The 26789-nt window shown below is 40.3% G+C and overlaps 1 protein-coding gene across 1 annotated transcript in view; it reads right to left on the reverse strand.

The window, feature by feature from the left end:
• CFH (complement factor H) overlaps nucleotides 1–26789 on the reverse strand; it is a 76118-nt gene that overhangs the window by 38026 nt on the left and 11303 nt on the right. The window contains exons 6-23 of the mRNA XM_051797709.1: nucleotides 26320–26490; nucleotides 24138–24317; nucleotides 22455–22655; nucleotides 21039–21212; nucleotides 19211–19387; nucleotides 18155–18331; nucleotides 17827–18000; nucleotides 15719–15901; nucleotides 14860–15042; nucleotides 13785–13967; nucleotides 12362–12541; nucleotides 11748–11954; nucleotides 10978–11154; nucleotides 10157–10333; nucleotides 8981–9154; nucleotides 8277–8459; nucleotides 7348–7548; nucleotides 6875–7069 (exon numbers count right to left, since the gene is read on the reverse strand). Of these exons, the coding sequence (XP_051653669.1) occupies nucleotides 6875–7069; nucleotides 7348–7548; nucleotides 8277–8459; nucleotides 8981–9154; nucleotides 10157–10333; nucleotides 10978–11154; nucleotides 11748–11954; nucleotides 12362–12541; nucleotides 13785–13967; nucleotides 14860–15042; nucleotides 15719–15901; nucleotides 17827–18000; nucleotides 18155–18331; nucleotides 19211–19387; nucleotides 21039–21212; nucleotides 22455–22655; nucleotides 24138–24317; nucleotides 26320–26490 (3297 nt within the window). The remainder of the gene's footprint in view (nucleotides 1–6874; nucleotides 7070–7347; nucleotides 7549–8276; nucleotides 8460–8980; nucleotides 9155–10156; nucleotides 10334–10977; nucleotides 11155–11747; nucleotides 11955–12361; nucleotides 12542–13784; nucleotides 13968–14859; nucleotides 15043–15718; nucleotides 15902–17826; nucleotides 18001–18154; nucleotides 18332–19210; nucleotides 19388–21038; nucleotides 21213–22454; nucleotides 22656–24137; nucleotides 24318–26319; nucleotides 26491–26789) is intronic.

Raw genomic sequence — 26789 nt, forward strand, 5'->3', positions numbered from 1 at the left:
TCCTGTCTTACTCACTAACTGCTCCAGAGACTGACCTTGCAAACCATTTATACTCTGATTTCAGCAGTCATTTCCACGAAACCTCTTGCAACACACAAGTATTTCTTTACCCCCCCCCCTAAACCTTGCCAAAGGAAAAAATAAATAAAAGCCTGGCAATTTAGACTGACACATTCCTTTCCTGCAATCTCCTTGTTTTTTCATCATGCTTTTTTTTTTCTCTCTTTTTTTCCTTCAGATTTATCCCGTACTTACTCATATAAGGTTATTTTTTGGTATCTAAAAGCAGTTGAACAAATAAATTATTTTGTGGTTCTCTGTGTGTTGTTTGCTTAGCTAGAAAACAGAGTCATCTTAAGTGTGTGTAAAAATGAACTTCTCTACACATATAATTCAAGATCTATGCTAAAAACAATCAAAATAAAAGGCAGACAAAAATATAAAGTGGCTTACTGGTCACTCACTCTTTCTTATATAAAATAACCAACTGCCCAGAGCAAAGGAAATATACTTGATCAAATTCTTGATTAAATAAACTTAGGTGAAGCTGAAGCACTTGTTTCAGTTTCACATGAGAAATAAGATGGAGAAGATGTGAATGAATTGCAAGATAGAGAATGGACTTTCCAAAGAGAAATATAAAGATTATGCAAAAAGAAGCAACAGTCTTCTTAATAGTTTCATGATATGTCTTGACTTTATAAGTGCACTCCATTGGAAATGTTGATCAGATGAAGAGAATTATTTGAGACTGAGAATTCAGGGAAAAATATGTAACAGAAGTGCCTATATGAGATGGACATAAAACAGCTGCAGACCAGGTACCCCACAGTGGTGATGTCTGACTGGCATGGAGTATACACAGATCTGTCTTGTATATGCTCCCAAAGAAACACACAACATATCCTTAAAATGACTGGCTTGGTTGCTGTACTGCTCTAGGATAAATGTAGTGTGTCTACAGAGCAGATCTCAAATCAAACCTGAATTCCAAAGCATTTAAAGCAGTTAAAACTTCTTGTCTTCTTAAAATGCAGCTGGAATTATTTTTTTAACTTGGGCTGTGTTTCTAAGAACTTGGTCTTGCTGAAAACTGGCATTCAGCTGTTTCACCCACAAGAACTCTTTAGGCAGCATAATATCTCTTCCTTCCCCTTTCCTAGACAAATGACTCATATGTGGAAAATGAACTCTCACCCTGCTCCATGACCCTGTGAGGATCGATCTGCATCCATTTTGCAGTTCTTGGTGAATACCTGACCACTGAAAAGATATTTTTTGCACCTAAGTCAAGCTCCAAGAAAACAGCTCCTCACAGAAATTCACTGCCCAGATCTATAGTTCCTTTTGTTCTGTGGCACTGAAGCCTGTGCTGCTGCTGCAGACAGACGTGCTCTGACAGCACCAGGACAGTCCCACTTGTCCCTCTGCACCAATCTTACCACATTACCATAGGTATTCATATGCTTCTGTACCGGTGCAAAATCTTGCAGCAGCCTGCACTGGTGAGGAACTTAGGATGGCTTTACCTTCCCTGTCACAGCAGCACAGTGACACTGCTGCTTTCCAATTCCTTAACTCATATGGGAAGCTCAGAGAGCTGGAAAAACATTGAAACAGCATAAAAAGGCTTGGATTTCAACCCAGACACAGTGGCTCAAACCAATTAGCTGTAAAAATATTTACTGGAGGCATGGGTTCTAAAATTTCTGCAATTTTAAATGTTTTATCCTCTGATGTCATGAAGCTCTAACTGCTTCGGGTCTTGTCAAACTGTTTTTGGGTCGTTAAACCACTTGCCAAATAATTATGGGCTTGAAACACAGTCAAAGATAACTTCAGCTACAGCTCAACCACAATTGGAATTAAAATGGTACTTTAACTTTCCTGACTGCTGTCTACAAATACAGGCAATGCTAAAACTCTTTGAGCATCAGCATGCAAAACCACAACTCCTATGAATAAATTTAAGCTAAAAATTAGAAGACTCACCTAACCTAGTGAAGCAATGTTTGTATGGATGTAATGTAGGCCTATACAAAGAAATCATCTTCAATCACAAATCAAGGGACCAGACTCAGTCCCTTCTGGTCTTGTGTTTGTGATCTTCTTAAACCATTGATTAAACTTACCTAACTAAATGGAAATAAAATCAGGAACTTAAACTTGCTTTCCTTCCTTACCTCTTCCATGGGCTATCAATTTAAAACTAATGTCTTCAATCGTGTCTGACTTTGTTTAGTCATCTTCAGCCTCTAACAAAACAGAGTGCATAGGCAAACTGTGCCTCAGGACCTCTAAGGCAGGCAGAAAAAAGCCATCTCTAGAGTACCCTAACTTCCTACTCATAAAAAAAGGCAGAAAAGTAGTTATGCAGCCAAAGACAGCTGGATTTTATCTAAGGAAGCAGAGCTATTGCTTTGAGAACTGGTGTGACCACACTCACATATTGCTGTGGATGCAGCCAGACAGCCAAAATATCACCCCCAGAGAAAATATCAGCACGAGAAAAAGTGCAGGTCAAGATATAAGAGCCTAGGAAAGTACAGCTGGGAATGGAGCTCAGGAAGTTATCTTGTCCAATACTCCTGCACAAAGTAGAATCAGTATAAGGTCAGAATAAGTTATTGAAGTTTTTGTTAATTTCTTGCTCAGTGTGGAGGCTTAACATCAACATTCAGAGTGTTTGTTCAAACCTGAATAACTTGGAGATCAGTGTTTGGAAGCCATGTTGTGTTAGGAAGACAGATCTGAGGAAGTCAGAGTATTCCATAGGGAACTAATGATGACTAGTAACAGAAGCTTAATTCGCCACTGCTGAAATAGCATCTCTGACCAGTATAATTTCAGCATGTCCTAACAGCCTTCTTCCTGTTACACTTGAGTTTAATGATATCATTAGAGCCCACAGAATTCTAGAACCAGTCACTGTCTTGCCCAAAAATCTTCATGAAAATGTGCTGTCCCACTGTATTAACAGTAAGATTATCTTTTCATCATCAACATTTGCCTTTTCTCCCACTGTCACACAACTTCTATAACTCATAATGGCATTTCACATCATGTAATATCTACAATCGCAACATAAAGGTGTGAGAGGGGAAAACTGCACAGTTTACTTAGTTTAAACTAAATCAAAATCAAACTGGCTTATTGATTTATTAATAGAACATAATTAACTGGCAATCAGTGGGATATACATTCAGGTTCCATGTCAGCAATGCAACAGACAAGGCACTGTTAATAGACAAAATGCTTCTAAGCACCGAACAAATTTCTAAAGAACCTTCCTTCACTAATCTCCCAAAGTTCTAATCATCCACATGCTACCACGTGGTTATACACACAGTCTACCTCTCACGCATATCTCCTGTAGGAGATGTGGTTTCTTAATGTGTGCCTGTGCTGAACCTTACAATGCTTTCAGAAGAATTATCAAATGTGAAATCCCTCCCATTTCTCCTTCTGCCCTACCTTTGCAGCTTTACAGTGACCTTAAAACTTTGTTCTCACTTTGGGCTAGTTCAGTCTGTTACTGTTTCTGAAGTATGAAAACACATGTTAAATTAAACAATTCAGGTGGAAAATTTAATGAGGCTCCTAGAAGATACAGTAGAAACACTGTTAATTTCCCAACTGATCTGTGATTCGTAGATTTCAGAAAAGGACTACAGTAGCCTAACTACTTTGCTTTTATAGCAAAGCATTATAATATACAGGCTTCACCCCACCTTGAATTTTGGCAAGGTTAAAAAACACCCAGCCAGAGAGAGGATACAATGCTTTCTTACAAGAGATAGCCTATTCAAGTGGAGAAGCAGCTGAGAATTAAAGAAAAAAATGGGCAGTATATAACAAATATTCTAAAGAAGAAAGATCTTGGACTTTTTTTTTTTAATTAGACTTTTATAGAGCTCTGACCCCAGAACACAGTATGGTAAAACTGGCAAGATAATTCACTATTTTATTTATTTCCCATATCAGCCAAAAAAAGAGCAAGTTACCTTTGAACTCTTGCCATACATGTGCATCTGTTTTGCTTCATTTAAACAAGCCTTTCTGAGAAGCACATTGTAAATGCAGAATGCAGCAAGCTGTGAAAAAGGGTAAGCATCATACTCCACTGATCCCAGCGTTTTACAGGACCTGGGAAACTACATTGCAGCTCTGTAAAGAAACAGCAGTCACAGAAGTTATGCTTAAGAGCTCTGTGCTAAAGAACAAGGGAAGATGCATTGACTGTAACAACAGCAGTGATAATCCTAGTCCTGGATTGGACTACCTGTTGGTGACAGAAATCTTTGCCTCACAGCAGGAAGCTCAGAGCTGGATTCTCAGCAGGGCACATAACAATGTGATACACTCCAGGCTGGCATACTTAAGGTGATACTGTATGTGGCACACCAACTTTTAACTAGCTTTACCTTCTACACAGAAATCTAATTAAACAGAAAATAGAAGGTTTTCTCTTCAATCCATGCATGCCCCTTATTAAATATGTGGTATTTAAACCACATTTAGGAAATAAATTCTTGTTTATCACTTAGTCCCTGATGCAGCAAAATCTGAATCTAAAAAACTGCACCATGTTAAGAGTCTGTATGACTTCTTTCTAGGAAGGGAGTGCTACAACTGAAGAGTTTAGGTGAAGACCTAATGATGCTGAAAAACCTCAGTATGAAGAACTTCTCAGAGACTTTTGTATCTTTAAGCAGCAAGGTTTTTGTCTATTCAACATTGGGAAGAAGCCAGCTTGCGCTGGACAAACTTGTTTGACTTGAAAGTGCAAAACTAAGCCATTTTATACACTTCGGATACGTGGTTACATCATATTAATAAGTAGGCTAGTCTCTGGGTGGAGTCTTTCCTGATGTGCGCAGTCTTCTACTGTAGGGGTCTTCTCCTCAAGCCTTCATCCCGCTGGTGCTTGCCATGGACGTCTTCCTCAATTTGACCTCTTCAATTAGGTGGCCTGAATTCTTCAAGCTTGCAAAATCCTGGCTTTGGGCCTTCTATATCTTATTCAAACATCTAGTTTACCTAATTTATTACCGTGTGCATACAACTCCTTTCTATAATAAGGCCTTTGGTCCAGGGAGCAGAACAGAACATGATATTAACCAGTGCTCCTAAAATGTTCTTCTAGCAAAACAGGTACTGGAGTTACTTAGCAGGCCAAGATATCTCAGTTAACTCTTTTAGGTTTGGCTCCCATTTCACTAATTTGCAAAAGCAAATCAAGATAGGCTGCAAAAAATTTAGAAATGTTTATATTTACTACAATTGGGGCATGAGGTGATTAGTGCAACAGTCTAGATAAAAGCAGATCTTTAAGACCAGATCTAAAAGCATTATTCACTGTCTGTGACAATTCACTATCAATCAAATCCTATTGGCATTATGTGCTTCATCAGTCATGTACAGAATTACAATACTTTCTGGAGTGTCTCCCACTTTTAGGTATTGCCCACAAACCTCAATCATGGGAATAATCCAACCTCCCTGTGTTTTCGTACAGGGCCTGCGCCACCTGTTCTGTACAACAACCCCCAACTGACTGAGCGCAGAAAGTGACCGAACGCTTCCTACACTGCACCCGGGATTCCAGAAGAGCTGGCACGAACCAGGTGTGCCCGATTAAAGGTGAGCAAGAGACAGACCCAGCTGTGCTCAGATGAGCCACCAGCAGGAACACGGGGGGCTGTGCACAGGCCACCTAAAGGCTACCCAAGGTAAAACACCCCATTTTTTCCAATTTCGGGGCCTGCAGCAAAGTGGTCCCGAGGAAGCCCCAGGTGATAGAAAAGGAGGCAGCTCGGGGGGCGAGGCGGCTCCCCCAGCCAAGTGGCGCTCGGCACTTGTTTTTGCCTCAAGCTCCTGTACATCGATTTCTTTTCTGCTTCAGAGATCTATGTGAAGTCCCAAATTCATCAAGCCAGTCCTGGTAGATGTGTTTTTCTTCCTGAAGACCAAACTGGAATATTCTTGTGCTTGTAAGATTCTGTCCTTCAAGACTGTAAGCTTCTCTGGATTTCTCTATGACTCCCAAGCAATCCCACCTACTAGTCTCCTAAAACAGTCAAACTCATGCTCTCCTAGGGGGCCTGATTTGTACTCTACTTGCTTTCCTCTCTCCCCTCTGAATCATGAACTCCATTAGTACACAGTTACCACAGCAAGGCTGCTGCTGCTTTCCACAAGCACTTTGTCCTTGTTTGTGAAGAGCAGATGGAGCTGTGGGCTCCACTTACTTGCTCCTCCTGATCAGGTACTCAGGACACTCACCTCAGCTGTGACCCCAGGGTAGTTTCCAGGCAAGCACATGGAGAAGAAAGGAGGAATAGACAAGTGCTGAGAATCAAATTACTCACAAGCTTTAATTCTTGTCTCAGTATGCCACCAAAGCCAGCCTATTTCAGGACACAATTGTTAATAAAAATAACAGTGAGATCAGTATAGAATGGATAAAATGCAAGCACAGCCATTTGGATGGACAAAATGTAAATACATTTACAAAAATGGATAAAATGTGGATAATATGCAAACACAATCATCCAATCATAAAAATAATATAACAAATTCCAAGGCAGAACATTGGCTAAGCTGCAAACAGAGCACAACAAAATGGGAAACACCAGGAAAAACTGAGCTCAAATCACTGGGTTGGCTGAGGGCTCTTGCATTTCCACAGCTGGCCTCCTTCATGCCATTTCCATTTATCCAAACCTCGCTGCAGTGTAAAGACAAAAAAGGGGGAAAGTCATGAATACCAATCCTCAGGCACCACAGAGGCTCCTCAGAGCACTGGTCAGGCAATTCCATCAAAACTGCCTCCTACAACTCCCACCCTGTGTCCTCAGCACTGTGCACTTACGTTGACATGTAGGATATGTAATCACTCCATCCAGGCACTGTGCTCTAAATTTCTCAGCTCTTGAAACTGGTTTGTGCCACCATTTGCATTCAAAGAAAATAAAATCCCCAGAGCGATAGGTGGAAATTCTTGATTGGTGTGACTGTAGCTGAATATTGTTGCTTTCTGTATGGTTTGTATTCACTGTACAGCTCCCTGCAAAAAAGGACTTTCATTATTTGCCTGTAGATCTCACACGGGACAACTGATGCTGTGAAACCACTGTGCCCTTTCCCCAGCAGTCCTTCCAGCTCAGGAATGCTGGCCAATGGCTTCTTGCTGCCCCTCCCTGCCTGTAGCTTACAACAGGGTTCTGCACTCTGGTTCCTCTCCATGCACTTCCCCAGGAAAGGGAAAGGCTTTTTGCTTCCCTTTCAGCACTAAAAATACAACACCACAGCAGCTAATCTGTGGCTGAAGAGGAGATGACTTACTGCCCAGCCTGCATCGTGGGTAATCCAACACCCCCTCCACACACTGGACTCTGAAGTGGGAAGGCTCTTGCTCTTTCACATATCCTGCTTTACAACGAAATTCAATATAGTCACCCGATGTGGAATACAGCTTGGTTTCTCTGGACCATTTAGGCTCAATATTGTTTCTGTCCATATCTTCTTCTGATGCTGTACAGGCCACTTGAAAAATTGAAGAGAAGAGTGTCAGCATTTCATACAGACACACCACAGGTAACTGTTTTGCCCCTAGAGCCTACAGAAGTTCTTTGCATCAAAAAATCCTTCCAGCTATTTGCTCTCATCCTCTGTTACTTGCCACAGAAAAGACATTCACAGCCAGCCTAAAAGGGAAAAAAGACCATGGCTGAGATGCCACACAGCTGTGGAGAAGCCTTTTCAGTCTGACAGTCACACAGCAAGAATGAAGCACAGGTGAGGAAGGCACCAGGCACCAATGAACTTGACCACATGTTTTTCGAGATCCTTCCCTTCTGCTCTGTACTTCCCTAAATTTATTTTCTCATTACCATGTCACAGATGCAAGCCTGGATGTCCCCAGAACTGCCACACACTCAGATCACTCCTCCTTGTTCACAGCCTGCTGCCTGTAGCAGCATCCCCAGCTTGGGAGCCCTCAGGAGCTTTGCACAGAGGTGGAGATCCCCTCACAGAGGGGGGTTCAGCCAAAGTCCTCTCCTTGCAGAGCTCCTGGCAGCAGAAAGGACTACACGAGCTAACTTTCAGAGAAACTCTTTGGGGATAAAAGAAGGACTCGCTGCTGTTCTGCCCTGCCAGCATCACAGCCCCAGCACAAATGCTGCTGCACAAGTTCTACCCTCAGAGTCTGAGAAAAAGAAGAGAGGAGCAGTCACACAGCCTTTGGCCACCCAGCACATGCTTCCACATACCTAGGCAAACAGGGGGGCTTGACCACTGCCCATCAGTACAAGTGATATACTGAGATCCTTTCAAGACGTACAGGCTTGGGCATTTGTATTCCAGAGTTGTACCTTGTTGATATTCTGGCCTGGGGAAGGAAAGAAGCTCTCCGTTTTCAATAGCTGGAGGTGGGCCACATTTCCCACCTTTTCCTGAAAGAAATTGCCCAATCAGAGACAAAAACCACAAGAGTTTAACTGCCATGGAGGTCTGGTCACAAATGTGACCAGCTACCCCACAGAATGTTGGCATTACTCTAAGAGAACCAGAGGAAAACAGAGAGAAAATCAAATACCTGGCAGGTGAAACAGAGCAAGAGTTTCCCATTTCTCCAGCCCTCGGGCTCACAACTACCAGTTCACCCCATTTGACCACAGCTGAAGTGCTTGCAGCTGTCTGCAGGACTTCATCTTGTCCTGCAGAACAGAGTGGCATTTGGCCCTCTTGAGTGAAGCCACCTGGGTCACTTTGCTGGTAAACTCATCTGAACAGATTCCTGGGAAAATTACTTTTTCCTGAGTGTGCCATATACATTGCAATTGTGCATGATAAGGGTACTGAAATTTGGAAAAGTAAATCCCACTGAGTCAGCCTCATTACAGAATCTCTGACAGGCGACTGTATGAAGAGAGAGAGAAAGAGAGAGAGAGAGAGAGAGAGAGAGAGAAATTACCTTTGCACTTTGGCAGCTCTGTCCAGGTCCCATTCTGGCACACTACAGTGGAAGTCCCAGTCATCTTAAAACCTTGCCAGCACTCATAGTCAGCAGTCTCCCCAGGGAGATACTTTGTCTTTTTAATATTAATTCTACCACCAGCAATTTCTGGAGGAGGTTCACATGTCACATCTGAAAAGAGACACGACTACAGTCACCTTTGCAGTTGTTGAGATGTTCATCAATACAACCAAAAATTAAAGGAATCAATCTGGTTACAATTTCTGTACAGATTTTCTGTCTCAGGTGGGTCACACCATGGAGAAAGCAATGAGGTGTGACAGTGGCAGCAGAAAATGATCTGGGACTCTCAGGAGATGGGCAGGGTCAATAAGAGTTTCTAGAAAAAGCCAATGTTTCTGTAGCTACACTTAATGTCACAGAAGACGCAGGAGCCTTCCCACACGCCCATGTCCCTCCCTAGGGAGCCCTGGCATTCCTGGAAACCGCAGAGGTAACAGCCAAACTGACACTGTGCTGAAGTGCAGAGCTCTGGAGGACTGGCAGTGCTGGAGGAGCTTGTCAGCCTGTGCTGCTCAGGGATGGGGGAATGCAGCCAGCTCCAAGGAGCTGTGTGAAAGCCAAGTAGCACTTGTTCACCCTGCAGCCACAGATTTCGGCAGGGCACAGGAGCACAGCTCATCGCCATTCCTTGTCACAGGAACAATCTTTCCAGTTCTATGGCCATGGCAGACCTCACATGGTTTAGATCTGGGTCTCTGCTGGGATCTGCATTGGTCAGAGGGGAGCCCTGGAGTTTCTTCTCTCCCCTACTGCTGCTTCCTTTGAACTTCCTGACAGCTTTGAACAGAAGACAGGAGCCCTTACATGTCTTTCCACTGAAGGTTGTTGAAATGGTGGACACTGGAGCAATACCAATAACATGCAGGAGAATGACAGTACAGCACATTTTTGGCCCTGCTGCTTCAAGACGTTTTTGCTGTTGATGGAAATATTCCCAGTATTTCTAGAAGCATCGAGCTAAATTAAAGTGCTGTGCAAGCAAGCAACAGAAACTACAAAGTTGAGGTACCCAAAGAAAACAGAAGTAGAAAAGGTGAAGTCTTCAGAGTGTTTAGGTAGAGAAACAGTCCCCTCTATGCTAACAGGCAAGGTGAAAGCACAGGTTCCTACCTCTGCACACTGGTGCTTGTGACCATTCACCATTTAAACAAGTGACGAAATTTCCACCTATCATTTGAAAATTGCTTTCACATTGATAATGCACTCTGGCACTGGGCAGATACCTCTCCTGTTGAGTGCCTGCAACATGACCATTGGGGATTTCAGGTACAGGTCCACAGCTAACATCTGAAAAGAGAGGTGCATGTAAAGACTGCAGTACAGCAATATAAGAACCATAGAACATTGCATTCCAGAGCTCCTGATGAACAAAAATGGTTTGTGTAATGCAGATCATTTTCTACAGGTAGAAAAAGAAGATAATTTGGTCTTTATTCTGCAATTCTTCACCATGCAATATTATTTTTGCCTAAAGTGACTAAAAAGAGAAAAGAAGTCACAGAGATCAGCCAATTGTGCAGATTGGTGCTGTAAGGCATTGTGTACCAATGGGCTGGAGAGTGAGGAGATTTATTTACTATTTGAAGGTAACTGTCAGCAGCTGACATTTTTAGTGATGTGAAAATAAGATACATTACCCTACTAATTTTCTCCTTTGCAGCCAAGATGCACTCCTCCATAACCACCTGCCTGCTTGATTTCAGCAGACAGCTAAGTTTCAGCTACTAGCTTCAGCCCACAAGGAAACTATTGCTTTGCTGATCTACGCTGCTTTTTGTTTCTCAAGAGTCAGAAAAATAGGTGTTTTAGCAGCCCATTCAAAGCAAGTCACCTGTTGGCTCTATTGGCCTGACTCACCTGCATGCCTGAGTTGAAATTCTATTAATTCACATGCAATATTGAGAAGGACTACTTAGAAGTAGAACCTATACCTTCACAGAAGGGCGGTGCTGTCCAATTTCCTTCTCTGCAACGAATTTCAGGGGAACCAACAATCAGGAACCCTGCATCACACTCGTAGCGAATTGTTTCACCAGGCTCATAAGTTTCCTTGGTTCTGCCTTCAAACTGAGCATTGGCAACTTTTGGAATACTTCCACATGACATTTCTGAAAAGATAACAGAAATCTGATGCTTGTGCTAATGGGATACACATCAAAGGAGTGTACTTTTTCCACCAAACAGATGCTTTAGTGAGCTATTTCTAACATCAGCATAGTCATCTGCTGACAGTGGATTATATAATTATAGTTAACTAATAATTACATAAAAGATAGCATAGTGAAGACTAAATAAGTTATTCCCCTAAACTGGTACAGATTTCAGTCACCAAAATATTTCGATCCTGTTTCTAAACATGTCAGAAAATTTGACTACAGGCTTCTGTCCCTTACTATACTGAAGTGATTTCCACCACTGAGACTCCAAAGCAACTCTTAGTCACTACTGGACTCTCGAGAAAACAGGTCCTTGGATTATAAGGATATGCCTAGGACTCACCTGGCAGAGATATGAACTGAACAAAGATTTTAAGAATACAAAGGAATATTTAAAAACTAAGCTACATCCAGAAAGTCAGTTTTGCACCCAATCAGGATTGCTCTGAAGACATTCCACAGTAAAATAAAGCTTCAGTTTAAAAGTCTTTCCATTTTATTGGTAAATACACTTAAAAAAAAAGAAAGGTATTTTTTTATATTACCCAAGCATGCAGGAGCTGAAGTCCATTCTCCCATAGAACAAGTTATCTCAGTTGTTCCATTTAACATGTATCCAGAACGAGAAATATACTTAAATTTAGCACCGGTCAGATAAATTGATTTCCCTTCTATTTCAATTTTTAAGTTTGGATTTTCCAGCCTGGGAGCATCAGCACATTCTACAGGCTGTGGTGGCAAACATGGTCTTTCTAAAAAATGCAGAAAACAAAGATAAACAATAATGCAAGAAAATTAATATTGCAACTGCAACTAAGTAATAAATAATGCTGATTTACAGACTATGGGATACTATTTAAGGCCTCCAGTCAAAACTGAGACTCCATTATGCAATATAGTACACAAACAAATAAGCACACAGCTCTTGAGAGACTACCTGAAAGTATTCTATGCCATCTTAGATCAGTCTGTGTAAATAAAAAGACTGCAGTTGCTTTACTACACTTTCTTTAGCAACTTATGTTCTATTGCTTTACTGCAGTTACCTGTTCACGATCATCTTATGTAAATAACAGCATCCTCCTGCTAACGATAACTGCAAATGCATAACATGGTTAGTCATAATAAAATAAATAGAAAAAATTATCCCAGTACTGACCCACACACTGAGGTGGTGATTGCCATTTCCCTTCTATGCAGGTTATTTCTTTTGCACCGATGAGCCGGAAACCATTGGCACATGAAAAAGCTATTTTACTCCCATGCCTGTAATTTCTTCCAGCTGTTGTCTGTTGAGCACCAGACACCTGAGGTGGAGGTGGGCACACACCCTCCTCAGCTAAGGACATATATTCATGTTATAATAGAACATAAGATAAAGTATAGTAGTTCATCACAGATTAAAACACAAAGAACCAAGAAAACATGATGTTGGATAACTCTCCAGTAGCTATCTCAAGCTTTAATTAATAAAACGACCATTTTGTTCTGCTTCAGAAACACCAGAGCTGCCTTCAGATGCTCATATGCTTTCAGAGTCATAGAAAAGACTGTCACAGTTGCCCACACCAAGCTAAGCTGGAGCTTCTTACCCCTTCACACATCTGCACACTCTGATGTGTTTGCCCTGTTCCTCTCTCTATGGTGAACTGTTTTAGGAATATTGAACCAACTTCCGGAATTCTTGTTTTGTTTTTCTTCAGACTTAGTTGACAGAGCTAAATGAGAATCACAAACAGAAGCAAAGAAATAGGCTTCAAATTTGCCACTCAAGGAATGAAAGGCTCTTCCTGCCACAGGAAAGAAAAGAGGAGGGAAGTAGGTGGATCTAGGAGGGAGATCTGAGGAGAGTTGCAGAGCTTGGTTTGTTGCTTCTCTTGTTGTTCCAGAAAACTGAGAAGGTAGAGACAGTTGGTCTTGAAAGGGAATGTTCCCCAGAGGATTGTGTGCTGTGTGCTTCTCCCATTTCCATGCATCTTTTCCCATAAATCTGGTATAGTCAAAGCAGGACATGAGGCAATGATTGTTTTACAGTCCTGCTTTCTATGAGTAATATCCTGCTCTGCCATACATAAAGGCAGTCCTGCAGGCATTCAGCCTTTGGTGTGTGTTATATGAGGGCAGTCTCCTCTAGGTCTGTGCTTTTGAATCGGCCAACTCAGCATTTTTCTCATTATTTCACTAGGAAGCAATTGGAAAAAATGGAAGAAAAGAAAAATCAGGAATTGAAAAGCTTTGAATGTTTACAGGAAATAAAGGAACTTTGACTGGAGCTTGAGCTATGTGCTCTCTCATTTTCATCAGGGTAAAGTCCTTTTGAAGAACTGAGCTTAAATTTATCAGAAGTGACAGTGACAACTGTTCTAATTGTCAGACTAGAGATTATTGTCTGCCTCACTGAAGTAGTGCTTCTCTAAACCTGGTTAACTGCTCAAATGATGGTTGTAACTACCCTTTAACATATACATAAGCATGTAAGCATTTCTATTTCAGACTATACAGCAACACTAAGAAGCTTTAATAACAATCATTTATCATTCCTACATAAAAAGAAGAAATGGTATGCAAATCTAAAAACATACCTGGACATTCAATCTCTGGTGTCCAATTTCCAGACACACAAGTTGCCTGTTTAATATTTTTGTCAGTTGATGTACATCTGTAACGTATAACTTTATAAAACCCAGTCCTCCTTTTTGACATGGAATGTCCACCAGAGCTTACAAACTCAACACCCACTGGAAGTTCACACTGAGGAGATGGATCTGAAAAAAAATAAACAAAAAGAGCTAAACAAAAAATAGATTCAGTTCAGATAATATGTACTGATGAAGATATCATCAATTTCTTAATGCATGTCCATGTGAAAGTGGGTTTTTATTTACTGTAATATGAAGTGATGCCTAAGACTCCTAGATTACAGAAACAAACACTTTTTTTCCCAGCCACCTAAAGCAGAGACTGTTCTCAGTCCCCAAGCAATTTTTTTATGTTGACAGGATCCCTTTTGCTGAGTGCAGCAAATAATAATAATAAAAAACCTCACCAACGTTTTATTCCCTAAAACTATAGAAAGGCTGTGAAATGAGCAAAAAGAGAAGGGGACCTCAGCAATGTCTACCAGGATCTACCAATATCTGAAGGATATCAGGAGGAGGGAGCCAGGCTCTCCTCAGTGGTGCCAAACAAGAGGACAAGAGGCAATGGGCAGAAACTAATGCACGGGAACTTCCACATGAATATGAGGAAAAACTTTACTTTGCGGGTGCTTGAGCAGAGATGTTGGACCAGATGGCCCACTGTGGTCCCCTCCAGCCTGACCCATTCTGGGATTCTGTGAAAAGGACTAATGCACATAAAAATGGTGAGGATGGGATAAGCCTAACACACTGTGGCTATTAACATTAGTTCCTTTTATTACTTGATTTTAATGACTTTGATCTGGCCATAGTGCTTACAAAGCTGTAGGTGCAGAGTCTTTCCAGGATGAAGAACATGCTGCCATTTAAAAGAGGAGTAAATAAAACCCACTTAGTTTTGATGCATGAAACTGTAATATGTCCAGCTACATACTGATTGCTGAAATCCTTGACATTTTGAACAGAACTATCTCACACACATCTGAAATACTATGAAAATAGCATGGAAAGAGATTACCAGCACAAAGAGGTAAAGGCTTCCATTCTCCATTAAGACATTTTATTTTCATTTGCTTAGAATTGCCAGAGCCTGGTTTACATCCACAAGTTACTTGATCACCATGTGAAAACTGGGTCTGGTCTGCCTGATATAGGGCAATGTTCGGAATAGAGGAAGGTGATTCACAGGGCATTTTGTCTTCTGTTGAAAAGAGCAGAAGTATTCCACAATAATAGTGGAGTTACATATGAATAGCTGAAAGAACTTAAAAATAACTGTATTTGCATTTGGTGAGCGAAGCCTACTCCCATTAATTGTAACAACTAAACTTGAACACAACTGGAGTATGTGTATATCTTTTAGTCAGTTTACTAAATCCCTCTCTGTCTTTTCCCCTCCTTTTCCAACACTGTAGCATGACCCACAAGTAATTTCAGCTAACATTACTTTGCCAAACTGTTGATACATAAACCCTAAAGTATAAGGAAACCTTCAATTAATCCAAGTCACCTGAATCCTTGATTCTCATCAGTCAAAATTATAATTGATTATGCACCTACACATTTCTAATGTACACTTTCAGTCAGAATTAGTACAAGAACTGAAATCCATTGTAGTGTCCCTTAGAGGACTGCAGTGCTGTCACCTCTGTATGAGAACAGCACTTCCTGCTTTGGGCTGTCATTGTTCCTGTCACTACCATGCAGTGGTAGTGACAGGAAAAGGTAATGGTTTTTCCTGACTCTTCATTCACAACATGATTTTGAACATAGCATATCATATCTGCAAATATGTAATGTTAATTGTGAAAATATCTGTGACGTATTAGCTTACAGAGAATTACAGACTTCTCATAAGTAGTGTTAAAGTAGATTACCAATGCAAGAGGGAGGAGGTGACCACTGTCCATCAACACATTCTATTTCCTTTGATCCAACCAATTTAAATTCCATGTTACACTCATACTGCTTTCTGTCCCCATGTTGATACTGTTCCTCAGAGCCACCAGCAATATTTCCATTGGTAATTTCAGGGGGGGGTCCACAGCCTCTGGCCTTCACTGAAATCAAGAGGTCAAATCTATGCTCTGAACTCAGTACTTCAAGCACAATAAAGTACAACATAAAACACAATGAATTTGTGGTTTAAAGTTAAGAAAAAATCAGTGGAACAGGTTAAACAGATCATTGATTTATGCCTTTGAATATCTGGATTCATGGTGGGCTTGAGATCACAAACAGATAAATGTGATCCTGGCTCACTCTTGTCTCTTACTTCCATGCACTGTCAATGCCAGCTATGATAAAAGAAGTGCTTGATAAAACCAACCCAGTTTTAAGAGAAAAAATGTGTTACAAGGACGGTAACTTCAGTATTCTTAAAAAAAAAATAAAAATTGACCATTCTGCAAGTAATAACAACCTATGTTCTAAAAATCACATAGCAAGTGATATATATAGGGCATATTAAAGGAATTCAGTTTGGATGGAGTGAATGGAACTCCTATTAAGGGAATTGACTGAGTGGGAAGAAAGGGAAGTCAGAAATATGAGGTCCCTTCATCCTCTCAAGCTTCATGAAAGCCCATGTGCCTCATGAAAGGGCGTAGCACCAGCACAAGAAACTCTTTTCAGAGGCCAGTAAGTTGTACTCCTCCTTAAAAAGGATAAGTACAGAGGTATATATTTTTCCTCTGGCATGAATTTATTCATCCTACTAGATGAAGCTAAGGAATTTCACAGGAAAATCCTTCACTGGATTTCTTTTGCTTGGGTCCAGTTCTGTGTCATCTCCAGCCTAGCTTTTTTTCTTCAATATCATGTGATTAGAAAAAAGAACATAGGATACAATATCTGAAGGGTATCAACATTAGGCAGTGGCAAAACTTAGGACATTTAGGGTATAGTAAGAGAGGACATTACTCAAATGAATCACTCCTGGTTGCCATATTGCACATTATTTATGTATTTCTGTATAATAAATAATTTTTCAAACATTACAATCAATAACCTGATTACTATCTTGTGCAAGCCATTTGCCAACTGGCTTTCAGTTACTACAGAACTTAATAACTTCATATTGCATAATCAAAGCTAGCAGAAATTCCAACACTGAAAGCTCAGCTGTTGAGAATCTTTCACACAAAATAGAAAAATGCCATGAAATGATCCCAAGAGGCCTAGTTCTTGGCCTTTTAGAGATAAAGGCGGGATGGTTGTCTTTTGGAGCAAGACTGGCTTATAGAAGGTGTCTGCAGAAGTGTTTAGGACCAAGGCATCCTCATTCCTTGGGGGGTTGGTACCTTGAGGTGCCTCTGTCAGGGGGACCTGGGGCTGCTTGGGGGGGGTTGGGGAGGGGAAAACCGGACTGGATTTTATCCAGAGTATGGAATGGAGGAAAACCCGGACTGCATTTTCTGGAGTACGGAATGGGGGAAAACACAAACCGGATTTCAAAAACAAAAAAAAATGAAGGGTTGGACTTGATGATCTCAGAGCTCCTTTCCAACCTGGCTGATTCTATGATTCTATTTCCTACTACGATAATGTTAACAGAATGATATGGTTTGAAGCTGGCTTGCTGCCAAGTCTCCAAACCTTACCACAAGAAGTCCTCCCCCCCCCAGACTTCAGGGACAAGAGGGGAAAAAAACAACCAAGAAAAACCAAAATGAGAGAGAGACAGCTAAAGCAATATATATAAACATATTTACACTTATGTTACAGTTATATACAATTGAAATATTATATATATATATATATATATATATATACAATTATATACAATTTCACAAGGAAATGGGAAAGGGAAACCCACACCTCCCAGCCGCCGGAAGGAAAGGGAGCGAAGGTCTTTCCTCCTTTCTTCTTATAATCCGGGCTTATGTAAAAATCATAGGGAATACTGGGTAAATATGGGCACTTCCTTGGTTACAAACTGGTCGCCAAGGAAGGCCTGGACCAAACTACCACACAGAAGAATTACCTTTACACACTGGTGGTGATGGAAACCATCCGAAGGAGTAGCACTGAACAGAGGCAGGTCCCACTCTTACAAATTGGTTTGCACAGGTAAATTTCACAACATCTCCATTGGGGTATTTACCCTTCTTGGGATAAAAATCTCCATTGGGCAATGTCAGCATTGCACATTCTATTACTACAAAGACAAAATATTTTAATATATAATGTACACCCTACAGAAAGTACATGAAATGCTACTGATTCGAACAAAACCAAAGAAAGTCTTAAAGAAAAAAGGTTCACAGAGTGCATACAGAGTTATGCTAATTAACAAACACAAAAATATTCACCGAGACACTCGGGTGCTGGACTCCATTCACCATTTATGCCACACCTTGTGGTATCAGTTGGCATGTTATTTGCAGTTTTATATCCTTCCAAACATGAATACTCAATTGTATCTTCAGGCATGAACACAGTTTTATTTGTATGGTGAATCAAAATGTCCTCTGGTGCTTTACATAATTCTGTAGAGTAAAACAAAGTGCATTTTGTTATCCAGAAACATTGCCCTTTGGAAGCATCATCCCCGTTGGTATATTTGAAGCATTACTAATTCTGCATTGCCAGAATATTCATGTAGAATATGCAGTATGTTCACATATTATCTATTGCATTAATCTTCGGAAATATGTGTCTAGAAGTAATATTTAACATAAATACTTCTTGCTTAGGTTTAATTATTTCCTTCTGCTACATATTATTATTATTTTTGGTGTCATAGCAAATGGTTTGTACTCCTGTTCCTTGTGATCATTTGTGAGGGGTCAGAAAAGAAGCCACAAAGTCCTAGGTAAAGACAGTGTGAAATAAAAGGACAAGATAAAATGGCAGCTGAAGTTGGTCAATATTATGAGCCTCAGTATCCCAACAATGGAAAATAAAGTCTTTTACTATACTACACCGCTATTCAGGAGAGGAAAGAAGTTCCAAATAAAGAATCCTATTTGTTTCTAGTTTGGTTCACATTTAAAGAAAGTTCTTGGCAGAATGCCTTGGTTCACAGGCATTTCTTCATACATTGGGAGTAAATTTGGGCAAAGGTACTTTTTATCAGGTAAGAATCACCGAACACCCAGTGATTACCATTTACTTAATGCTAAAGAGATCCAAAAAGATAGGTCACCAAGAAGACACTAGATTTCCCCCACCTTACTCAATACCTTTACGTTTTCTCTCTGTATATCCTAGAGCCTGAGAATGATTAACCTCTGAAGGATGAGAGATTGGAGTCTCGGCCCAGTAAGAAAACTCCACCAATCTGGATGGCAAAACTCTGAGTCCACAGGACACCATTTCTATGACGGTGACAATGGTAGGGAGCTCTGACACGTTTAGGTACTCACTGATGCATTTTGGAGGTGGAGTCCAGCCATTTTCTTGGCACTGTGTCGCTCCTTCGTCTTGTCCTTCTGCAGTTACAAAGCCAGGATAACATCTATACGGGGCCACTTCCCTTAAACGGAACTCTCTTCTTGACAAGGTGAAAAAACCATTCTCAAAATACTTATACTGGCATTTTTCTGAAAGAGACAGACAAAATTTCTTGCAAGTGAAATACTGCTAAACTGCATGCTTATAAATCACAGCAGAAGGAAGACAAAAGCAGCAGCATTCTAGGACTTAGGCCATTTAATTTTAAGAACACATGAAGTTTTACTTTGGCACTGAGCTCTCTTCTTGGGGGACACAAACGGGGATAGACAGGGGTTTGATTTGCAGCAATCCTGCAAGCTTCCCAAACTGCATGTCCACATCTGGTCTTCACTAGAAATGAAACTCCTGTTGGGCCTGCACAGCACTGTGCATGCACGGAGAGCACCTCCTGTCCATACTGCAAGGCAGGGGCACAGCACTGCAGTGGGCAGGTGTCACCTCAGTCCTGCCACGGAGAAGTCATTCAGAGTGCACAGACTGCAGGACCGAAGCAAATCTCTACCAAAGGCCCCCTTCTTGCACAATAAAACACTAGTGCAGACAGACCCAGTGTTGTAACCAGTTTCCTGTCACTTGGAATACATTCTTTAAGCCATTTAATATTACCTAACCATTAATGTTTAATATATTGTTTACTACCTCATTAATTTAATCTATTGTTTTTAGAGAATGTTTGATCCATTGTTAATATATAATGTTTAATACATTTTTTCAATGGATGGAAATCAGTTGCCTTGGTTGGCTGTTTTGGTCCTGTATTCTGAAAGAAAACATGCACAGAGTATTAAATTCTTTACTACTTAATCATTCTGTCAAGGAGTGTCTTCATTTGAAGAAATTAACCCTACAACAAATAGAAATATTTTCATACTAGAGAGCCAAGTAAACAAAGATATAAAAACCCCTAAAATCCAAAGCACTTTGAAGAACACTAGAGGATGTATTTATCGTTGGGAGTAGGGTTAATGATACTGTAGTGCAACACCTTCAAAAGTTTAAATTTCACAGTGATGTCCAGAATTGCCTAACACTAGGAATCAGAAAATTTCATTCTTCTTGCTCAATGCTAAGTCAAAATCTCAATGGGGGGCAATCCAAAACATTAGATGGTAAGAGTCTCTATCAGTGTGGAATTGTTTCCTAAAAATCTATTCTTACAGTCCAAGAAAAGTTATATTGAATTATTTCTTTGTCCATAGGAAATAATTGTCTAAATATTTAAAGCTCTTCTGAGATATTAGAGCAATTTCAGGCTTGGTGCAAGTCAGGAACAGAAGCTGGAAATGAACTGGAGAGGTAACCTTCCTATTCTTCCCACCTGCCAGTATGATGCCAATGGGAAAGAAAGCAAGAGGAACAAGGATCAGGTGGCACAGCGAGAGGCTGAAAGGAGTCTGTGCAAGGGAAATGATTGCTATTTACAACTGCACAGCTATGCTAGAACAAGATTTCTCTAGGGAAGACAAAGGGATTATGACTCCCATCCCAGAGCTCACATCCTGTATCTGGAGGAGCCACGTGTGGCTGTTTTACAGGGGTACACTCTGAATGTCTTTAGTGACTGACCTCAGCAGCACAGGGACACGAGAGCTGTGGAGGACAGGTGAGACAATCACAGCACTACCTTTCCATTGTACAGCACCTTGACTTAGAGTTACTAAGCCGTGGTGATGGGTCATGTGATGATGTGTTTACTGCTGTTAGACAGAAATCTCAACAAAATACAAGCACACTCACTTTCAGGGATACATCTGGGATGAGGGGACCAGCCACTCCTTGTGCATGTGACTTCTTTATGCTCAGCATGGTAATCATTGTTGCAGGCATATGTAGCTGTTTCACCTTCTTTGTAAAAATCCATCTGGTGTCTTGGGAAATAACCATTTATCAGCTGCCTGGTATAACATTTTTCTAAAGAAGAAAGGAAGTACATTTTTCTAAAGAAGAAGGAAGTACATTTAATGACAGTAATCTCTACAGCAAGAACTGAGGTAAAAAAATTCTTAGGAAGACAGTTCCTAAGAAACAGGCCTCCAAGCACATTTCTGTAGCCTTCCTCCCCAAAAAGACATTTGTGTGCAAACCTGAATGAAAGCTTGCTTTATTGCACTGCCCTGAGGTTAATGAATCACATGAACAGAAGTGGAAGTCACTATATAAAGCAAAAAGAACTGGTCTAGTAACCACAATCTCTTGCTTACTGTTCATGTGCACCAGTTCTAGTTTGGTCTGCTTTGTCTCTAAACTGTTGGTGTCTGCACAGAGTGAATTTCAGCATTTGCTTCCTGGAGATTTTATCATCTCTGTGGAAGTGTATCAGCCTCTCAAAGCAGGTCTAGAGATTTTAGCAACAGCTTGGCACGCTGGCTCTATGGCCTCCTGCACCCCAAGAGCCCAGACATGGGCTGAAGGAATGTTACAGTGTTTTATCTGAGTAACTGGTCCTTTCCTCCAGGCAGGGCTCCATTCCTTTCCTGCACTGAGCACCACTCCACTGAGGGCATCAAGGAAAGATCAACCTTTTGTAATCCGCTTTCCAGTCCTACCAGTAGGCAGGAACTTTGCTGTGACTGAAGCTGTCTGAGAGGAGATCTCACCTTGCTGCTTTAAATGGAAGTCTAATTCATTTTAAATCTAAGGAGTGTATCTGGTTCTTTTGCTGATGCCACGATCACTTTCAGCTTATTCCAAGAGTGTGACATCTTTTCAGCTCCAAAAGCTTTCCAAAGGGACCAGGCAATGGTTCTCAGAGAGGAACGTCTAGACAAAGTGCCCAAGCCATGGAAGGGAGAATATATTGACAAGGAGTAGAAACTCTCTGTTTGCATGTGCAGCTGTGTGTCCAGAGGAAAGTATATGCTTGCATGTTACCCAGAAGCCAGAGAAGATTTCCCATATATTTCTTAATCTCATGAAGAGTAAAAAATCTCCCAAATCCAAAAGCATCATTTCAGCCTTACTCATTTCAGAGTGTCTCCAGCTGACACTTTGAGCTCTGCAGAGAGGATGACAGTCTGGATGCAGTTCCAGGGGTCAGCTAAAGCAGTTCGACTCTAAGAAACTGTTTTGTCTTGTGTTCCATCAGAACAATTTCAGCTGCACAGACCTCTCATAATTATAACAGAATTGAGTATATCTTGGAAATGCACTTACTCAGGCATTTTGGTGCTGGAGACCAGCCCCTTTCAGAACATGAACTTCGACCCCAGGTATTTCCAGTGAGGGTTGAATAATCTTGGAAACAGTAGTAGTCAACACTCTGCCCAAATCTCATTGGAAAGTAATAGTATCTGTGGTTCTCATATGCGTTACTTAACCTGCCGTTTTCTATAACTGGGTAGTCACACGGCTTAGCTTGAAATAGAATTTAAGAGCAACAATGTCAACACATGCATGATAAAAAGTTTAGCACACAATTAATTCAGATTCAGCCTCATCATCTGGGTGTTTTCAGAAACAGACAGAACCAGGACTGCCCACCCTGGCACACCCCTCAGGAGTGTGGGAACAATCGCACTGTGCTGCTGGTGTCTTTGGCAGTGCTTATAGCTCTGTCATTTCCCCCAATTCCATTGCAATCAACAGAAATCCAGGAAATATTCTCAGCAGACTCCGAAGGCTGATTCATGAGACTAAATGTAAATATTTTTCTACAGTGAGATGACATTGTCCTTGTAGAGGGTCTTGACTAAATTTACTATGTTGAACATGATGGGAGCCCTGACATGTGGTTCAGATATAGAAACTGACCTGTACAATCTTAAAATTGAGATGATTCCTGTTACCACTTCCATTTGTAACTTTTGGGACCCTGCACGAAAAGCTCTTCCTTACTCTTCTCATTTTTATTTTAAAATTTTATTTTAAAATTGTAATTTTGTTCTCTTGGTTCCTCAAAAGAACTGACCTTTCTCAGGGAGAAGTCAAGGATTGAAGGAGGAGATTCCCACATGCTTTCATTCAAGTTTACCTGAAATGCTCTGATCCAGAGCCTACCTGCAGAGGCAGGGCAGACCACTCACTGGACAGACCATTCAATAATCAATGAAATGGTCTCAGAATGATACCTGAATTTTGGAACTCATACTAATATAGAGAAAACATTAATACAGATATTAACAGAGCACTTTTCAGAAACAGCTCAAATCAACTTATCCAAAGGTTTATTTAGAAGACTGATTTCATCAGGGTTTCTCTCACAATCTGTTCTAAGTTTTTCTTTTATTGTCAATGACCAAAGATCAAAGACTGCTAGATTATGAAATTAATTGCTAAATTATATATTAATTTTTTTATCGTGCCTACTGGACAAAACTATCATTGTAGTTATGGGAAGTTTAAGACAATAAAGAACTCATCAACCATCAAGAATACCTTGTTTTGTTATCTGACAGGTTATAACAGATAGAAATACATACAACTATTCATAAAGCCAACTTACAACTCCAAGTAAAAATCTAAAGCTCTGACAGCTAAGAGGAAAGACATCTGCCAACCATTACCTATAGTTTGTACTTAAACACTCATGATGTCCTCTTATCTTGACTAAGATGCTCCTTGGGTGGGGCACAAGTGAGCTGACTATAGCACATTTTAACAAATTCACAAATATAGTAATAGATAATACCTGTGTTAATAAACATAATGTAAATATTGATTAAACCATTGTTTTATAGGTGATTTTTCTAAACCATCACATTAAGCTTTACATCACAAAGAAAAAAAATGAGTTACTCCCATGCCTACTGCTCCTTGAGTTTTGCTCTTGACCTCTTTTTCTCTCAGATGCTTCTAACAACTCTACATTTTGTGTCTTCATCCATGAGAGCTACTTACAGACACAAGCTGGTTCAGGCACCCAGCCATTCCCGGTACATTCAGCTGTGTTTCCGCCAGTCAATGCTTTAAAATGATACCCAAGGTCACACTGTATCGTGATTGTATCACCTGCTTTGTAGCTGCCTTTGTCAGGTCTAAAGTTCCCATGGCGAACTACTGGAGGGGAGCATACAATTTCTAAATAAAAAGAGAAAAAATGAAGAATATGTTTAAATGTATTGCTTAAGTTGTTAAAAAGATGTTTCTTAGGATAAAGAAAAGATTACATTCCTGTCCCACTCTTATAGTTCTGTAAGAGAAGAATGACAGCTGTTACTGATGTCATATTAAGTAGAAGCTTAAAACTAAATTGTAAAGGGAATGGCTGAAAGAAGAACCGGAGGAAATCAAACTGAATCTGACTATTTTTTTCCAAGAGGTCTTTCTGCAGCTGGGTTATGCTGGGCTCATTTATGGACACTGTCCCAAAGTAGGGCAGTGTCACTAGCAGGTCCTAAAGGGGGAAATATCTACACTCAACTAGGAACTGATCATTCAAAGGCTGTGTGACTAAGATTAGGGACTTACACTGACACTGGAAGTATTTCGACAACTGAAAAAGGTCAAGAATCTTATTCTAAAAAACTCATGGTATCCTTAGGCTCAGAGAAGCCAGGTAAATGTATTCTTTATAAAACAGAATCTGTCCTTTAGATTTCTTGTATTCTACTTCCAATTCAGAAAAAACCACCAGCACTCTCAGGGTTGGGAGGGAATGACTACGGGTTGGTCCTGCTGTGAAGGTGGGTGAATCAGTTGCATGCATGTACTGCTGAATCATCTAGGTTCAGTGATAAGTCAAGTAGGATCCAGAACCACTGTTTGAATATGCCCCAAGTATCAGAGCCCAGTATATTGGTGTCTAGAAGAATGTTTGTTTGGCACTCCTCAAAAGCAGTATGTTGCTCAAATGTAGGCGGTGCATATTAATTAGTACCATTACTAATCTTGAAGCAGAAAGGTCAAGAACTGAGTGGGCCCCAAAACTGACAAGTCTTTATTTCTAAAGGAGTCTTTCTGGAAGAGGTCCCAGGAAGGTAGGTGGTAAATAAGATCCTACAATGTTGCCCTGTTGCCAACATTTTTTTCCAGTCTCAAGAGTTCGGCAATTTCTTGAAGACAACTCAAGGCACTAATAATTTCCCCAAAATTTACATCAAACTGCTTCAGTTGGGATATAACATGCATATTTCTGTTTGCTGGATTTAGAGATTTAAATATAGTCTGTAAATGCTGTAACTGAATTAAACTAAAGTAAAATCCATGACCCAGAGGGCTGATGTCAAACAGGACTAGCCTCAAAAATTACGGATTTGTCACATAAACTGCCCAGAAGGCATTTGAGAGTTAAAAAGCAATAGAGAGCTTTAGCATTGTAAATATATTAATTTGTAGAGATTCTCAGACAATTGTGAAGTTTGAACGGTGCGGATAATGTGGCTGTTCAATTACAGCTCTGATGACATTAAACATATTGCTGTCTTCATCCTAGACTAAGGGTCATCGACAAGGGCAAGATTCATGCATCCCATGGTCCTTTGGTCTCTGTTTATACATCACTTTATGTCCATGGTTCTTAGGGCAGTTTGAATTTCTCTGGTACTAATACTTTTTTTCCTGCTTGCTTAAATTTTCTTTTTCATGTCTGATTTTTTTCTATTCCTTTGAGAAAACATTCTCACTGTGTTTTGTAGAAGGTATTCAGCTTTATCCTTCCTATCTGTCCAAATTAGGATTTTTTTCTAACTCAAGAAACCTTTTTCATATGCTCTTCCCACTAATTCAGAATTATATAAAAATACAATATAATAACAACTATAATGCAGCTACCAATGCTGCATGAAGTATTTTAGCATCAATCTTGATTATGTAGAATACTGGAGCAATTGTTGCTTTGTGGACCTCTCAATCTACACTCAAGTAAAAAAAGAAAAACAAACCTGAACTAACTTCTTTTGCTACTGCTCTCCATGGAAAACTCTTATCCAGTTGCTTGGTCCCTTTAGTACTTAATCCTTCCAGATCTTCATGGATATTGGTTAGATGTGGAAGGATTTATTTTGTTACGAATAAACTGATTAATCTCTGAAATTACTTCCAAACCCAACAAATGTGTAAAACCACTTTAGGCAAGACTAACCAGTGCAATAGGGAGGTGGATTCCATCCTGTTTCAGTGCATAGTGCATCTGATCTGTCACCAAAGCTGTATCCATTGTTACAGGCAAACCGCAGTATTTCCGATTCCTTGTATGACTGCTTTGGAGAATGTACATATCCATTTGGAATTTCTGGCACATCACAGCTAATATCTGAAACAGAGAAAGACAAAAAGCCATGTATTCTGGTTTATTTTTACTTGCTAAGCATAAAATCCTATTGTAATAAAATTTAGGTTTGGGGGTTTTTTTAAATTTGAATTCACAAAAACTTTTGCATTTGGAAGCTGTTTGAAACTTATTTGAGAGCTCTTCAGTGACCTGATTGTGGATTCCAGGTAGAAAGTAGCACAGCATCAGGTGCAAATTGATTCATGAGACAGATTGCAGGGCTTTGCTTTGGATTTTAATGGATCCCAGAATCAATATATAATGCAGAATATATTCCAAAA

Source organism: Manacus candei, unplaced genomic scaffold, assembly GCF_025592945.1.
Source record: "Manacus candei isolate 608988 ecotype Guabito, Panama unplaced genomic scaffold, ASM2559294v1 h1tg000005l, whole genome shotgun sequence".
In the NCBI taxonomy this organism is placed as follows: domain Eukaryota; kingdom Metazoa; phylum Chordata; class Aves; order Passeriformes; family Pipridae; genus Manacus; species Manacus candei.